Source organism: Delphinapterus leucas, chromosome 13 (genome assembly GCF_059928025.1).
Source record: "Delphinapterus leucas isolate spDelLeu-1000000601 "Yukka" chromosome 13, BTC_Dleu_Yukka2, whole genome shotgun sequence".
Lineage (NCBI taxonomy): Eukaryota > Metazoa > Chordata > Mammalia > Artiodactyla > Monodontidae > Delphinapterus > Delphinapterus leucas.
Genome location: NC_143141.1, coordinates 79,568,656 through 79,586,381, shown reverse-complemented (window position 1 = coordinate 79,586,381; position 17,726 = coordinate 79,568,656). Strand labels below are relative to the sequence as shown.

Sequence of the window (17,726 nt, the reverse complement as noted above, 5' to 3'; positions counted from 1 at the left end):
TGTATAGTGTTGTGGGGGGAAGGGGTAGAGAGGCCAGTGAAAGGCAGAAAAACCAGAAAAAATCTAGAAAAGGGCAAACAGATAATGATTAAAAGCTGACTTGGAAATTTCATTTGCTCATCCAGCAGCTGGGCTGTGGTTTGTTATCATAAAGGAAGTCCACATGCTTCATTCAGTTCCAGATTTCAGACAAAAAAAAAAAAAAAAGCTCCGTGCTTAAGAGTTAAAAGTTATTTTCTAAGCTCAAAAGTAATTTATATCCATTTATTCTCTCTTACCTTACTTTGTAAAGGACAAACCTTAAAACAAACCACAATTTTCTGCCTTGTTTGTAGAGAGAAAAAAACTGGAAAACAATATAGTTTGGGCACTTTTCTAGTAGAAAAAGAGCTCAACAAATACTGAAATGTGGGAAATATAAACAACAGCAAACATAAAATAACGTCGTTTTTAAAAGGCACACAGCAGGACTTCCCCGGTGGTCCAGTGGTTAAGACTTTGCCTTCCAATGCAGGGGTTGCGGGTTTGATCCCTGGTCGGGGAGCTCAGATCCCACAGGCCTCGCCGCCAAAAAACCAAAACATAAAACAGAAGCGATACTGTAACAAATTCAATAAAGACTTTAAAAATAGTCCACATCAAAAACATCTTTAAAAAAAGGCAGATAGCAAAGGTATTAGTCAATCAGAAATTTAGAATCTGAATGTGTAATGTCGGAAGTTTTGAAGAAAATACATGAGGAAAATATATTATTCTTTAGTTATTTCCGGTAACTTGAGAAAAGTAAGTAAGTGTCTGGGTTCCAAATCAGGAACTGCTGATTCTGAACTTGAGTGACTTTCTTCTGATAAAGGATGAAGAAACGTTGAATCATAAAACCCTACAAAACCAAATTAAATTTTTAATAAGCTTTTTTTCATATTACATCTGATCCCAGTCAAGAGTAAAGAAAAGAGAACATAAGCCAAGAGAAAATAAAGTTATCGAAGCATTTTTTAAGTATTTGATTTTCAGGATAGACTGGCTTTAAACCTTCCCAAGGTCTACGGACTTTGCTTTTTATTTTATTTTTTTAATAAGTTGTAAAATAAGTTTTTAAAAGAAGTTATCTTAAGAGGAATTTTTCTACATTTTAATGCAACTTTATAAATTCTTTCAAAGACATTTCCAACATAAGATAAGTCATATTGGAAAATGTGAATCATTCCAGAAATAGATTTTAGTTTCCTTTCAAACTTCATTTCCTTTTAATATTCATTCACCTGCAGCCCAAACTCTTCATGTATTTTGCCAGATATTATTTATGAACTACAAACGAGGCAATTACGTCCTCTGCTTTATGAGATCACTTAAACTCAAACAAAACAAAACAGAACCAAACACCCTTTTAAGGGTGATGATGGTGATTGCATCTGAGAAGGTCACAGTAGTTACGCTGAGCCCTCCTCTGGAGACACTGGGCAAACATACTCTTTTCTCCTGATTAGGGCAATTTCCACCCCAGAACAGTTTTTTCCACAGCAATAATAAACTAGTTTGGGAGATCCCCAGATACAGGCTCTGAATCTTTGAAAGCCAAACCTCAACAATAAAAACACACACACAAAAATGTAGGTGAGACATGGTGTCTCTGGCTCGTTTTCCCTTCAAATCCTTCCCAGCTCTCGAAAGCTTCATCATAGCCTAATCGAGCATTGCAGCACCCAAATAAAATAGATTTTTTAAAAGCCTTCTATTTACTAAGTGCTTTGTGTCAGTTTCTCACCTCTCTAATCACCCCCATCCCACTCACAATTTATTATATAGAGCGTGAACAGTTCTTGGCTCACAGTGAGGATTCAGTAAATGTCGATGATGGGATCATTAGTGTCATTATCCAGAGACAAACGGTGCTCGATAGTTAAATCTTAACTACCTTATCAACGATTACTAGAGAGAATCAAGTGTAAGTTGAATTCTTTCAAATGGCTTTCATGCAAGACATGTGTTTATTTTTAAGCCCAAATGTTATGTCTCTCTAGCCTAGCTATATAAAATAGCTTTGCTCTCAAAGTGAATACCATGGGGAGAAAATGGCCAGGGGACTCTTGTAGATTAAAAGAACACAAAGAGACTTAACAACAAAATGCAGTGTAACTTGATTGACTCCAGATCCAGAAATAAAAATCGACACGAGACATTTTGGAAACAATTGGGGAATTCGAATATGGGCTGGGTATGGATGATATTATAGAATTATTAGTTTTATTAGGTATTATAACGGTATTGTGGCTATAAAGAAGGCTGTCTCTATTCTTAGAAAATGCAGGCTGAGATATTTAGGAGTAAAGTATTGTGATATCTGTGCAACTTATTTTCAAGTGGCTCAGCAAAAAGTTATATATTTAAGTAAAGAGAAAAAGCAAATGCGACACAATGTTAACAACTGGTGAACCTCAGTGAAAAGTTTATATGTGTTTATTGTACTATACTTCCAATTTTCTGTAGAGGTAAGATTTTTTTTAATAAAAAGTTGGGAATAAAAAATAGCAAAATAAATAGTTTTACTGAAGAAAATACCACACATTTCTTTAAATATTTTACTGTAATAATATACAATTATACATTCTTTTTACTTATTTACACTTCATAAAAGCATACCCACTCAACATAGTTACTCAATCTGAAATTAACTACCTTAAGTACATCATTTAACTTTCAGTGCTGATGCATGAATCTCTTTATCTTAAATATAAATCAAAATAGCTTAACACCAGCTTTAAACTAAAGGCAATGAGATGCCAGGTGGATCATGAGTTAGTATTCCAACTAAGTTAAAGTTTTCAATAATTTCTGTTTTGCTTTTCTTTTTTGTCTAGAATAGTCTGTTTTAAGCTCAAAATAGCATCTTGAAATCCAGGATTTAAGTCTAATACTTTCTTGAAATCTTCCAAAGCATCATCAAAGTATCCTGTACCGGAACCCAAAAAAATGGAAAAGAAAAAACACTGAGTATTTCTATATATTATTCATAGCAAAGTTTGGATACATATACTTTTGCTTTTATATTTACAAGCTTTCAACCACTCCTACTAAAGGAATATTTTCCTCTTGATAATGATGCAGGGATGTTTGAATCACAGTAACTTTGTGTACCCTTACAGATCAATACACTTAAAATTAGTTATGGGTTTACGTACTGGGATTTAACAGGTACCTAGCCTAAATCATCACAAAATTTCAACAAAATCGTATCACCTATTTTATATAATTACAGTAAAATTAAGAAACAGGAAATTAATATTCTTTTTAACACTTTAATGAGAAACGATCCTAACAGTCCCTTTAGTCCAAGAATCTAAAACCCCTTCACTTTATATTGTCTTGTATGCCTTCAAAGATTTTAACTCAGAAAAGTTTCCCAGGGGATCAGAAGCATTACCCTCATTTCGCAGCTGGGGATGCAGAGGCACAAAGTAATGGGATCACTCTCACTCCGGTGCCCAGGTCCAATTCCCACCCCAGTGCCCCGCTGTGGTCTGTAACACCTACTGAAAGCCTAAAATAAATTCAGGTAGGCTTCCTTTGCTCCAGGCTCTAAGCCTAAATTTCACATCACTTTCACACTGGATGATTGCTACATTAGTTTTACAACATTTGAGAGCTCTGAATTCACAGAATACAGTCAAAGACAAAAGGGGGGAAAAAGATTCTTACCCAGCCTATATAATATCAACCCTCTGTTGTAATATGGAACTTCAAAATTGGGTTGGACTTCTATGGCAGATGTGTAGTCATCCATGGCTTCATAAAAATCCACCCTGAAGTACTTGATTTGCCCCCTGTTGTTATATGCAGTAGCCAAATCCTCAGGGCTGCATTTGCTTTAAACAAAAAGTTCACATTAAAAACACAGCGTTGCCAAATTCCTCTTGCTTCCCCTTTCATTCTCTTTTGGGTGTTGTCAAACTCATAGCCTATAACATGCAGTATCTACACTGAAAAACCAAGCGGAAGAAACAAAGTGCAAGGAGATAAAGCAGTGGAGTCAATTTTTGTTTAATCCTGGTTTCTACATTTGCAAGGTTATATAGCACTGCAATGTCAATCTGAAAAGCACATTCATTTTACTGTGTGTTCAAAGCCCCTGTTCATTGTCAACTTGTTTTGTTGAATATAATATGAAAATGTTTATTTTCTAAAGCACATGCCAGTGAGGCAAAGAAGACAGCTCAGAATTGAATGAAGCAAGGAGGGAAAGCCAGCCCAAAGTTCAAGTGTGCTACGGACATGTCATAAAGTGAATCAGTTTTATCCTCAAATTTTTAAATGATCTCAAAACACTGAGATTTTAACTCATTTTCCACCAGTAAAGAAACAGAGGTTAACTCTAAGTGAAAAATCAACATGCTGATCCCTAGGGAGTGCTCTCTGGGGATAGAATCGCCCTCCCTCCAGCCTCAGCAGGTATCCTTCCCAAGGCCAGACTGGCTTCTTGCTAGTGGGACATCATGGCTCTGGTCCACACTGGGGGTCCTGTGTGCAGAAACGGCACTGCATCTGAGGGCTCCAGAGGTGGTCCAAGGACCTTTGAGTGAGCAGCCTCCTGTGAGTGGTTAGACATCCAGGCAGCTCTGACCAGCCACCAGCTCAACAGCACACACACACACACACACACACACACACACACACACACACCAGCCTCTGCTGGACAAATCTTCTACACAGAGAATATCAGTGGGCTCTGCTCCATGTCAGAGATGATTCTGTTTTCCTTTCTTGTTTTCAAAGAGGATTCTCAAATTTGAACCAAACAGGGAAGATGCAGGCTAAACTCAGCTGTCATTCTTTGTTATACTCCACAGTTCAAAGTCTAGTTCTTAGAAAATATTTGTGACTGCAGTCAGTGTTATTAAAAGTTACTTCTCTTAACATCTTGATCCTTGAGATCTCAGACAGGGACTGTAATTACTGCTGTTAGGAGCGGTACTCACAGCCTAGGGGTCTCCTTCAAGTTTAAGCTTCCTAACAATGGAAAGGAATCACTGCAACTTTAGAAAATGTCTGTTTCTGTGAGCTAGGACTGAGAGAGACTGTGTACATGGACCCTTCTAGATGCCGCTAGCACCACCGTTAAATCCTAGTGAACAAGAAGGGACACTCCGTTTATCTCTCTCTGTTATGATATAGCTGAACTGCTGCCCAGTAAAGAGTATTAAGAAAAATGCAGCCTCAGGACTCGGTAAGGCTTTAGTCATTAAATTTCTAAGCTTCAAAACTTTGTTATAAGTGTCTTATTATCAGAGGATCATCAAATGTTTGATTTAGAATCAGATCTCATTACAACAAATTCTAAAAGCCTGCTCTCCATATGGAAATCGTTTCATATTTTAAAGACATGGGCTAACAGTTAAAGCCGAATTTTTTTAATACTGAGAATTTTGTAATGATAGTGTTTACTTGGATGGAATATAACCAAGTCACCTAATCCAAAAGTAGATTTTTTTTTCTTTGCACTTGCTAACTTTAGCAAAGAAAAAAATATATTTGGAAATTAGGTTTATGGCTAACACTGCAATTTTGGATATTAAAAGAAAACGTTATAAACCATTCAGAGTGGCAGGCATACAAAGACTGTGAATACTGTTTCAAAATGATTCATTGACCCATTGCTTTAAAAATAAACGAACCCTAAAAGATATATTTAAGGAAGAAAGTTGAAATGACAGAATTCAGTTTAACCATGAGTTCCTAGAAGAATTTCAGAACTATAAGGAAATTAGAAGGTCCATGCAGGCGTGCTGAGCAACCTTCTGCTAAACCTCCACAGATTTTCTTTCCAATGCTGGTAAGGGGCAGAAATTACATTTGGCACACAACAAATTTGTGCTCTCAGGCTGAGATGAAAAAAGGAGGAGGAGTAACAAGACTAGAGGCATCGATGCCTGTTGCTGACGAATCCTTTTTGAAACCTACTAGATAAGTCTAAAAAATATAACAAACTAGTGCATATAACAAACAAGAAGCAGATTCACAGATATAGAGAACAAACTAGTGGTTACCAGTGGGGAAGGGGGAAGGGGCAATACAGGGGTGGGGTATTAAGAGGTACAAAATATTAGGTATAAAATAAGCTACAAGGGGGCTTCCCTGGTGGCGCAGTGGTTGAGAGTCCGCCTGCCGATGCAGGGGACACGGGTTCGTGCCCCCGTCTGGTAGGATCCCACATGCCGCGGAGCAGCTGGGCCCGTGAGCCATGGCCGCTGAGCCTGGGCGTCCGGAGCCTGTGCTCCGCAACGGGAGAGGCCACAACAGTGAGAGGCCCGTGTACCAAAAAAAAAAAAAAAAAAAAAAAAAAGCTACAAGGATATATTGTACAACACGGGGTGTATAACCAATATTTTATAATAGCTATACATGGAGTATAACCTTTAAAAATTGTGAATCACTATACTGTATACCTGTAACATATAATATTGTACAGCAACTATACTTCAATAAAAAATTAAAAAAATTTAACCTACTAGATAAGTCTATGCTTAGAGCTTGAAACAAGAATAGAAAACTACATTTTCTATGATTACTAACTTTGGGAGGGGTGGGTACCATCTTATTGCTTGTCCCAAAACTTCTATTAACTATTAGTCTGGTGTATGACTGAAATAAGAAAGCCACTAAATGTTTCTGATTTAATTCCATGTGAGTTTAACAAACAGGAGAAGAATCATAAGCCTCATACAAATAAGACTAGCTGGCATCCTGTCAAGAAAAATCAAATCCTTGAGGGGAGAGGAGGGTGATAGTGCAGACAACTCAAAACTGTCAAAAAACCTGCTCATTCAGCTGCCCTTTCTTTTCTCATCCTGGACCACTCAACACAATCAACAAGAACAACAAAGGCAAAATCTGGAGTACAGCACATGCTACACACTCAAGAATAAATCCAAGATGCTTTGACAGAGTAGGTATTAGCAGGTGAGGTTGAGACAAGCTGGGACCTGGGACCCTTTGCTGCAGTGCTTGCACCTGGACAAACATCTCCTTGAGCAACAAAATACAGAGAAACTATACGGGACTAAAAAGTTGGTGCAAATTATGGACAAGATACAAGACCAAAAACAAAAACAAACGCCAACTGCCGTTTCTGAAGAGCCGGGAGCAAAAACAAGGTGTCGGGAGCAAAAGCAGGGTACCGCGCATGCCCCCTGCACTCAACGCTCCCAAAGGGGTGGGCAGACCGCCTAAGCCACCCCTCCGGCCAGCCGGACCCCGGACACACCCCCTCCCCTCACCCCTTATAAGGAACCAGCTCGCCCCTCCTCGGGGAGCAAGGGAATCTGTTACTTGTGTTTGCTCCCTCCGGCTGCAGCAGGGGCCCCAAGAAAGCCTTGCCTGAATTTCTTGTCTAGTCTCATCAGTTTCTATGGATTGGGGAAGGCCAAGAACCCTAGTCGGTATCAAGGCTGCTAACATCACAAAAAAAAAGACATTACATGTTCTCTGACAGAAGGACACAACACCACCTACAATAGAGTTCTCACCATAATTCTGGATCTGAATTGGATCAAACCTCAAGATTTAACTACCAACTCACAAGAAATGTAGGAGACAGAGGACCATATTAAATGACATCAGGGGGTTGAATTCAGCAAATCCAAAATACGGGAAACTCTCAGGACACATGACCCGGTTTCCTCACCAAATAAACTGCAAGGCAAAAAAATGAAGGGGAGCCTTAAAGGCTAAAAGACTTGACGTGCAACCCGACTTTAACCAACTGCTAAAAACCAACCAAACAAGCAAACAAAACAAAACAACCTTTGTTGATCAACCAGGAAAATTCCAAAACTTGACGTTAGCAATTATGTGCTAATGATATTGTGGTTACACCTTTTTAAATCCTTAATATCTAGAAATGCACTCTGAAACATCAATGGATGAATAATATGCCCTGGATGAACTGATAATGCTTAAGCCCTGTGATGGTTACCTGGAGGTTCATTACACCATTTCCATATATTTAAATTTTTCACAGTGAAAAACAAAACACCTGCTGTGATGTCGTGGAGTTGCGGCACTGTGTGCTAGCGTGGCCCCCACGGCACCTCGCCCTCACCAGGTCTCGCTCTAAGACTCTGGATCACAGTAACATAGAATGGGGACGGACACTCGAGGTGAAAGGCAGCCGGCGCCCCGGTGTCCGGACACCTTCATGGGTGTCCCAGAGGAACGCGCAGAGGGCTGCGCTCTAGGATGCTCCCTCACTGCCTTTCTGGAAACACAAACGTCTGCCCGCTGCGCCGGTGAGCTCGGGTAGCCGAAAACCAGACTAGACGGACCCTGCCGCCCACCTTGCAGGGGTCCCGCTGTGTCCACTTCTCGCGATACTTACCTCCCGGACGCCTCTCCCTCGGAGGCCGCACAGGCGTACTGGCGAACGTAAGCGGAGTACAGCGCTTCGGCCTCCGCGTACTCGCCCTTCTGGAAATGAGCTTGGGCAAGCGCTAGGGTCGCGAGCTTTTCTCGCCCTTGCTGCCCTTCCATAGCGGTCGGAGGCCTAGCTTTCCGTGTAGAACTGGGGTTGATTTCTGAGCGATTAGAGGCGGCACGACAAAGCTACTTCCGCACCCCGGAATTTAACTTGACGGCAAAAACCTGGGCTCTAGAAAAGGGGGAATTTTGTGCCTTCCGCGGACCCGTCGTCTCGCGGGATTAATGACGCTGCTGGTGGCGAGCGCAGGTGCTTCAGGAAAGCTTGGGCAGACAGACCCCTGTGAAGTGCAGTTCTCTTGTTACTGCTGGTCTCGCCTGCCTGTCTCCAGAAAAGCAGTGGATCGATAGTCCCAAACTGGTTTCCAAGTCCGTGGTTACATGTTGCAAGGAGTTTGCCCTTTGTTACAGTGAATGGTGGGGGCAGGGGGGCGGTGCCGGAAGCGGAAAAGATGTAGGTTTGTTTTATGAATGGCTAAAGGACCCACGGATTTGTTGTAGCACTTTTCCGGTTCCTGCGTCCACCTGCTAGAGGTTGTTCTAAGTAGGCTGTGGTTACACTGAGACATTTTATGTCGAAATCCCATGAGCTTAGTTGTCACATGGACCTGCGTCCAGTTTCAAACACTACCATTTATTAACTGCAAGGCTCTAGACTGCAAACTTCTCAACCTTTTTTGAACTTCTAGAATAGTGTAAGGATTAATTGAATAGTATTTTGTGTTAATAGTCTGGGGTCGAGGACGTCAGTTTGCATTGCCAGGCCCTTTATGCCAAAGGGAAACCCATGTAGTAATGTATTAAGCACAATATGTTTAATCCAAGTAAGAATTACGTAAAATGAACAGTCCTGAGAGAACAATTCCATTTAACATAGCATTAAAAAGAATAAAATACTTAGGAATTAACCAAGGAGATGAAAGACTTGGTTAGATGAAAACTACAAAACACTGATGAAAGAAAGCCATAGACAAACTATGTTCGTACTAAAGCAATCTACAGATTCAATGGAATCCCTATCAAAATCCCAATGATGTTTTTACAGAAATATAAAACTCCATCCTAGAAATCATAAGAAATTTCAAGGGATTCCAAATAGCCAAAACTATCTTGAAAAATAACAAAGCTGGAGGACTTACACATCCTGATTTCAAAACTTACTAAAGCACAGTAATCAAAACAGTGTGGTATTGGCATAAAGACAGTCTTTTCCATAAATGGTGGTGGGAAAACTGGATATATCCACATGCAAAAGAATGAAGTGGGACCTAAATAGCATATTAGAAAATTCACTCAAAATGGACTAAAGACCTAAACGTAAGAGCTAAAGATTAAAAATTCTTAGAAGAAAACATAAAGCAAAAGCTTCATGACATTGGATTTGGCAATGATTTCTTGGCTATGACACCAAAGAGACAGGCAACAAAAGAAAAAATAAACTGGACTTTATGAAAAGTAAAAACTTTCGTGCATTAAAAGACTATCAACAAAGTAAATAACCCGGAGAGTAAGAGAAAATATCTGCAAATCATGTATCTGATACGGGTGTGAAATGCAAAGATGGAGGTTCTGTGGAGCAGGTTTGGGCTGGTGTGTCCATCTACTCACAGGACGAAGGGATCTGACATGGCGTCTCCATCACGCTTGGGAAGCTCTGGTCTACAGGACACTGGAGGGACCTGCCCCGTGACTGAGCTGCTGGGCCCAGGCTCAGTTGCTGTCCCTCTCCGACTCTCTCGCCCGGCTTCCACACAGTCCACCTGCACTCGGTGCTTTGCCTGCAGGGTGGCATCATCAAGACTTCCCTCAGCCAGCTCAGCCAGCAATACAACTATAAGATGATCTGCTGAAAGCGTCATGCTTGCCTTTAACCCCACACTGTCATCTGCCTCAAGAAGTGTGGCCACAACAACAGCCTGTGCCCTGAGAAGAAAGTCAAATAAGACTCCTCCACGAGTTCCTCCTTCCTCTGCAGGGCAGCCCCCTGCCCGAGCCCCATGGCTAGGGGCCTCAGTAAGGTTTCCCTGTCACTGACTGGGATAGTAAAAATAAATAATAAATAAATAAAATTTAAAAATACGTGTATACACACACATACACTATACATATATATCTCCAGAGTATACAGAGAACTTCTGAGACTCCACTTTTCCAGGGTGGGTGTACTACCCCGCATTTCCCCCAGCAATGTACGAGGGTTTCAATTACTCCATATCTTCACCAACGCTTGTCAGTTTCAATTCTAGTATTATAGTGGGTATGTAGAGGTTTCTCATTTTTCTCTAAATTCCTCTATATTTTACTAACTAGAAATTTAAACTGTGCCAAATAAGAAATGAGTAAATAAAATAGAAACTCTAATGTCTACTTTTTCTTTTAATTTTTGAGAAATCTCTTAAAAACAAAGAGCTCTTATTATGAAGAAAACTTACAGAACAGCAATTTCTTCAGTTTCACCTCTTTTTTTTTTTTTCTGGCCACACAGCGGGGCTTGCGGGATTTTAGTTCCCCTACCAGGGATCGAGCCTGCACCCTTGACAGTGAAAGCGTGGAGTCCTAACCACTGGACCACAAGGGAATTCCCATTTCACCTCATTTTTTTCTTCTCCTAAATTCAACTGAAATATAAATTAATGCCTTTTATTTTTAAAAAGGCTATTAAGACTATTTTTACTTTCTCATCTATACTCTTTATGTACTTTTGAAATTTTCTCACATGAACATATGTTAGTTTTATACTCAAAAACCAGTAAGTGGGACTTCCCTGGTGGCACAGTGGTTAAGAATTCACCTGCCAATGCAGGGGACACGGGTTCCAGCCCTGGTCCACGAAGATCCCACATGCTGCGGAGCAACTAAGCCCGTGCGCCACAACTACTGAGCCTGCGCTCTAGAGCCTGTGAGCCACAACTACTGAGCCCACGTACCACAACTACTGAAGCCCGCACGCCTAGAGCCCGTGCTCCACAACAAGAGAAGCCACCGCAATGAGAAGCCCGTGCACCGCAACGAAGAGTAGCCCCCGCTCGCTGCAACTAGAGAAAGCCCGCGTGCAGCAACGAAGGCCCAATGCAGCCAATAAATAAAATTTTTTTTTTAAAAAACAGTGTTAATGTCTTTTAAAAAACGAACTGAGAAAATGATAAGAATAGGCAGTAGGGGGCAACGTAATATTGCTATTTTCATTTTAGAAGCTCCGTAGCAATATTTTGGAGCTATAACATCATCAAATTAGGTATTCTTGATTTTCCATTAAAAATCTGGGAACAATGTTTCCCCATTTCTAAATGTGAACTCTGTATGATCTCTAAGGAGTAATTCACTGCAGCCTCCAGTCATCAGACATTTGCCTAGTATCTTTAATAAATTGTTGTTGTTTTCCTGTAGGTAGCAAAAGTGATATTGTACAACTACTGTACCTCCTGTCCCTATCTCCCCTTAACCACTCTGGAGCCCAATACCCTTCGACCCAACCCCCATCAAAATATTTACATCAAAACAAGACAAATACCATGTTAGCATGAGTTATAGATAAAGAAAACAGGATAAATACAATTTTTACCTCAACATTTATTATTTTTATGTTTTTTCACTAATACCACATAAAACCTAAGATCTCAGCTCTTAGAATACAAAAAGATAATTTCAAGTGTATGTTAGCAAAAACATGTATGTAATATATAAATAATACATATATAAAATAAAATTCGCATTTGTGCACGACAGCAGGTCAACAACGCTATGCTGCTTGTTAGCACGCTGTTTATTTGTATGGCTTTATCAATCAGCTCGATCATCTCAATAGTTTGGCCTACCGCGCTACTTTGAACCTTAACATAATTCAGGCCAAATTTTGCGATAAAGAAAAGCATTACTTAAAGGGAGTCAGCTCATGTTTATTACAAGAAGAGAACCACCTTTATTATAATGTCTTCAATATACTGCCTCATTCCGTCTATCCAAATTCTCTCCAAGTATTTGTTGTATATAGACAATATTGCTTCTCACTGCCCCTTTAATCAGGGGAGAATTTGTTGGTGGTGTTATCCTGAAATTTCCTTCATGTTGAATAAAACCAATTTTCAAGCAGGACAAAGGTCTGTCCCCAAGACATTATGGCAGATCCCTAAAACATTCACAGATATAAATCCCAAATAGTCATAAGCTTTTACAGTAGTTGGAAAGATATGTCTGTGTGTGTACATATATATATATATATATATATATATATACACACACACACACATATATATATGTGTATGTGCATGTGGGTATATGTATGTGTATAAGTATATATACATACATACACACATATGCATATGTGATAATCTAGGTCTACAAGGTATGAGAGGTTGTTTTTAGAGATTTTGGTTTCTTGATTAAACTGAACAAGAAGTAGTGTCAACAACTCGGGATCTATCTGAAATAATTAGTTGGAGGAAAAATTCTAGCGCTCAGGTAGCAAGGAATTAGTGGCAAATGAGAAGGCTCCAGAAGAGAGTTCCCATACGATACGTTAGGAAAAGTCTGAGGAGTCAACAGCTGATTTGGGAATTGAAGCAAATGGGACTGTAATCAACAAGTAACAGTAAGGGCTAGAGAATGACAATCTAACTTTGAGTTCTCAGCTGATTTCTGGGATGAGAAAGGGAAAGAAGAGATATTCAGGCATCAGACCATGGACCAAGAATCACAACTCTGAACGTGCAGTCCTGCAGGAATTCCTAAACCTACGTCCCTGAAAACCTCTCTCTCATTGATGAAGCAGAGAATAGTTTCATTCCTGAAAACAGAAAGTCTTGTGGGAAGATGTAATTAAGTTCAACAGGAGATATATTCCCTAGGGCTGATATCTTAGTTAGGATGTTGTTTTCTGATTTGGGGGAATACTGCATTCTGTTACAGACAAAAACAAATGAGATAGATGAAATTCACTGTCTTAAACTTAGATAAGTTAGAAACTTATGAGACATGTTAGACAAAGTAAATAGAGCATATATGTGTGACAATACCTAATATTGACAAGGCACTAAAAATACAAAAGGCAACCAAGGCACTAAATATTCACGGCACACTAGGTATGCATAAGACTTATCAAGAGCTCAATATGCGGGAGGTCTTAATTCAATTACCCACTGATGACACTTATTCTGGTCTGTCCTCTGCCCAGGAAATACAACTGAATCCACAACTGCTCAGCAGGCTCACTGGCACCTACAGCTATGACCAGGTAAAACTGCCTTTTCTATTGAGCAAATGTGCCTCACTGGCCTCGGGCACACTCCATTCCATCGGGTCCCCCGGCTCAAATCTCAGCTCTGGTCCTCTTCCTAGCCACACTATCAGGGGGAAGGCGATGAGGCAGAGTAAGAGTCAGGGCATAAGAACAGATTACAACTCAGGAATCAGGAACTGTGCTCTCTCTACCTGACTGGCATCCTATACTAATAGTGTTAATCTATCCCATCACTTTCTCCTTGTTCTTCACTGTATATTTCAAGTTGATTCAATAAACCATGTGATTTGAGCTTGTAACCCTTTCTGTTCCGTGACCTCTGGAATGGCTTGCTTGGTGGTGTATTTGGAGGCTACCATTATATCAAGGCAACTTCCCACAAGGCACGTGAACACAGTCAGAGACTTCGAAGATTTCTGGTCTTCTCATTTTATTTAGGCACAGGAGCCTGCTATCTATTATGAGCTCATTTAAGCTCTAAACCTCTTCTCATAGCTCACTATTCTCCATCTGCATCAGGCTTAACTTGGATCTAAAGGACCAGAAACATATCACATTGAGAGAGTTAACTAACCTAAGGATTGAAGCTGCAATAACAACCTTGCATATATCTCTTTGTTGCCTCTGCTAAATATCAACCAAACTTTCAGCAAATAATCTTGACGGAATAGTGCTTAAGTCTGGCCTGAAACCATAAAATGAGAGGAAGTAAGATCATGAGAAATGGAGAATATTATTAGCTATATAAAACAGGTAAGAAATTACCCATTACTGATTACAATTTTTTTTTTTTAATTAATGACAGTAAGTCAAAACAGATGCATATTGAGAATCACTCCCCACAACCCAAGAGTTGTTTAAAGAAAGGATCCAGCTTGGTGACAATGTTTCAAGTAAAACTACAGCTACAAACTAGATGTTTTTGTATAAATGTATATCATTATAAATACAGCTAAGTGTTTGGCACAACAATATGAAGAGTAAAATGCCAAATGTCATCTCTTAGATGAAACTAAAAGGGTAGATTAAAAAGGACAAGCTATGTAAAAATTAAGCTATTAGAAACAATTCAAATTGTAAAAAACTATGTCTTAAAATGCCTTCTCTTCACTTCTGAAAATAAAATAGAGAAGACTTGCAATGCTTATTTAATTAAACACAGCTAGAGACAGTGCTCATTTTGGTATTACAACTGTTTAACCTCCGTCTAATACAGGTTATGTCAGTTCCCTAAATTCAACTTTGCCCCATTCCCATGTTTCCCCCATCCCTCCCTGCTAGTAACCGTGACACTGTGAGAAAAATTTTCTTATTTGGAATATTTCCATAGTATCATATAACCAATCACAAGATAGATAGATAGACAGATAGATAAATAAGACAGGCAGATAATACGGTCCATTGCCATACATTTATATAACAATCAGCATCATTATTTCATGGCTGTATTTTTACACAAAATTTTATATATGTATATATTATGTATTTTATATAGAGAGAGAAATTTTTTATAAAAATACAACTGAAATAATGATGCTTATTTACATAAAGTCAACATTGTTATGTAAACACTCCTATTATAGATGCAGTTTGTCATTTCTTCATCCCACTGCGCTATGGCATAAGGGACAGAAGTTATAGTTACTGATTTCCTGAGCCAGGACACAGTGCTTGCACACACTGCATGTCCAGAATTGATATTCAGTGACCGGGTTTCCTGTGGCAACACAGGTTGGCAGCTTCCCTTCTCCTCTGTAAAATAAGAGGGGACAATTATACTTTGAAACTTCTGATTCCTTAAAACTTCATTACACTACAAAAACTGAAGAATGAAAAGCAGTTCAAGATAAGTTTCAAATAAAAAACTTTCCTTACAGTGAGAAAATCAAGTATTAATACACTTATAAGACTAAATTAAATAGGGTATAATGTTAAGGTAGATTACTTCAAGATTTAGTGCTTTAATTATTATGTTACACTATTTAGATATAAAAATCCAAGCTTCTAGTAAGGTGTTATAGAACGACATCTACTAGTTACATTGAGCCTACCCTTCAAGAAGGCTGTCCAATTCAGATTTTCTGTTATCTTTTGGAGTATGTTTGGTGAAGATTTCTAGAGCAAGATTTTCATATTGCTGTTTCTGTTCCGAACTGAGGGTCTCTAAAGATTCAAGTTTAATAAAAGCTTTTGAACAAGTGCCAAAAGCCCTACTGGCACATGCACAGAGTGCTAACAGAGAGTAGATCTCAACGGCAGGGATAATGTCTTCATAGTCTCTCAGGTGAAGAGCTAGGAAAGAGAAGACAATTTGGATTTTTTAAAGCAATCATGATATCTTGAACATGCACGGGAAAAAATCTATGTTAAGCTGTTTCAGTTTAACCTACAGGAACTTTAGCAAGCTTAAAGAAAACAACGGTAGGTGCCCAGAGAACAAGTAGGAGGAAGGAGGCTCCAGGATCTCCACATTCTGTAACTCCAGCTAACAGCTCAGGGCCTATAAAAATAACCATCATCGAATGATGCACATGGCTGTGCCACTTAGAAATATATACACAGACCAAAAATAATTGGTGTCAAAACACCCATCTTTTGTTGCATATAAATATGTTAGAATCTCTGTGGATTCTCAAGATATGTTTCTTTTTGTTAAAAAAGCAAAGCATGAAATCATATGTTTTCTCTGTGTTTCTTTGAACAGATTATTGCTTTTGTTTGTCTTACTGAAACAATAGAACTTTGAGAAAAAAAGTGAAAATGAGACTGTAAGTTGTCAGTTCAGACAATTTATTTTGCCAGCTACCATACCTTATTTTCAATTTTTCTATGCTGGAGATATAATCTCTTTCTTAAAAATGCACTGCACAATTAATATCAGATTGGTAACCAAATTGTATCTTTTTATTCTCTAGACCTTGCAATCTTAAAAATATCTTGTTATAGTATGATATTGGAAATTTCACAAAACAATTTAAAACAACATAATCATGTATTTTACAACTAGATTCCTATAAACTGGTGTTGGGGTCAAGTGTTTACAACAAAGTTCAGTGGAAGAAATTTACAAAAAGGAAATTCATTGAGTTACAATAAAGCATACCCTCTAATTTCACAGGTCACAGGCAATAATTTACAGAGTACACATTGCTTCAGATCATTTTATCACTGAACGACAACCATATTAAAGCATATGGATATCTTCACCCAGTAGGTAAAGAATCTCAAGTTAAAAGTCCAACTGATCTTGTAATATAGTAAGTCTAGATACTGTGCATAAATTATATAAAATACAACTATTTTAAACAGTGCATAACTTATATCACATATTAATCAGTTAAAATTCAATGAAGGTAAGTTATAAACATACAAAAATAAAAATGATTCCTATGTATAGCTGATAATCAATTAGAAAAAAAGGTACATTCCCCAGTGCTAACAATGACAAAAACAGGAATCAGCTACAAAAGAAATGTACAGAACATACAATAAAACTACAGAACTTTAGAGAGAAACACAGATATACAAAACATTTTTAAAAGTTGATGTTTCTGGATGAGAAAACTCAATATTATAAATATATCAATGATCCCAATATTAATACATTAAATTAATGCAATTCTAATTCAAAATCCACTAGGACTTCACTGAAACTCTTCCCACCTTCAAAAAGATTCCAAAGTTAATCTGAACGAACAAATGCAAGCAAATACCCAAAATGTTTTTCATAAAAGAATAGGAATGAAGGATAACAGAAATTCCAGATATTAAAATGTAAAAGTAAGGTAAATAAGAGAAAGTACAGACACAGAGGTCCATGTCTAGAAAATAACAGCCTAGGAAGAGATTAACAAAATGTGTGAATTTAGTTTCATAAAGGTAGAATTTCAAATCCGTGAGGGATGAATAAGTTTTTAATAAATGGTTTTGGAATAACTAAGAAGTTAAAATAAAATACAATATTTAATAACCTTGAAGTGAAGGACTTCCTCAGCATGACCCCATCAAGACTGATTGATAG

The 17,726-nt window shown here is 38.5% G+C and overlaps 2 protein-coding genes across 3 annotated transcripts in view; both read right to left on the bottom strand.

Moving 5' to 3' along the window:
* Positions 1-2,179: 2,179 nt before the first annotated feature.
* TTC32 (tetratricopeptide repeat domain 32) lies at positions 2,180-8,840 on the bottom strand. Its single transcript, XM_022574381.3, has 3 exons — positions 8,372-8,840; positions 3,697-3,863; positions 2,180-2,950 (listed from the first exon to the last, which is right to left on the bottom strand). The coding sequence occupies exons 1-3, from the start codon at positions 8,521-8,523 to the stop codon at positions 2,823-2,825; spliced, it is 447 nt and encodes a 148-aa protein (XP_022430089.1). The 5' UTR covers positions 8,524-8,840; the 3' UTR covers positions 2,180-2,822.
* A 337-nt stretch (positions 8,841-9,177) lies between these two features.
* WDR35 (WD repeat domain 35) overlaps positions 9,178-17,726 on the bottom strand; it is a 66,579-nt gene continuing 58,030 nt past the window's right edge. The window contains exons 26-27 of one of the 2 annotated variants that reach the window (XM_022574375.2): positions 15,757-15,997; positions 9,178-15,457 (exon numbers count right to left, since the gene is read on the bottom strand). In XM_022574375.2, the coding sequence (XP_022430083.1) occupies positions 15,307-15,457; positions 15,757-15,997 (392 nt within the window). In that variant the 3' untranslated portion in view covers positions 9,178-15,306. Of the gene's footprint in view, positions 15,458-15,756; positions 15,998-17,726 lie in introns of those variants that run through there. The other variant, XM_089923413.1, reaches the window with a different exon arrangement.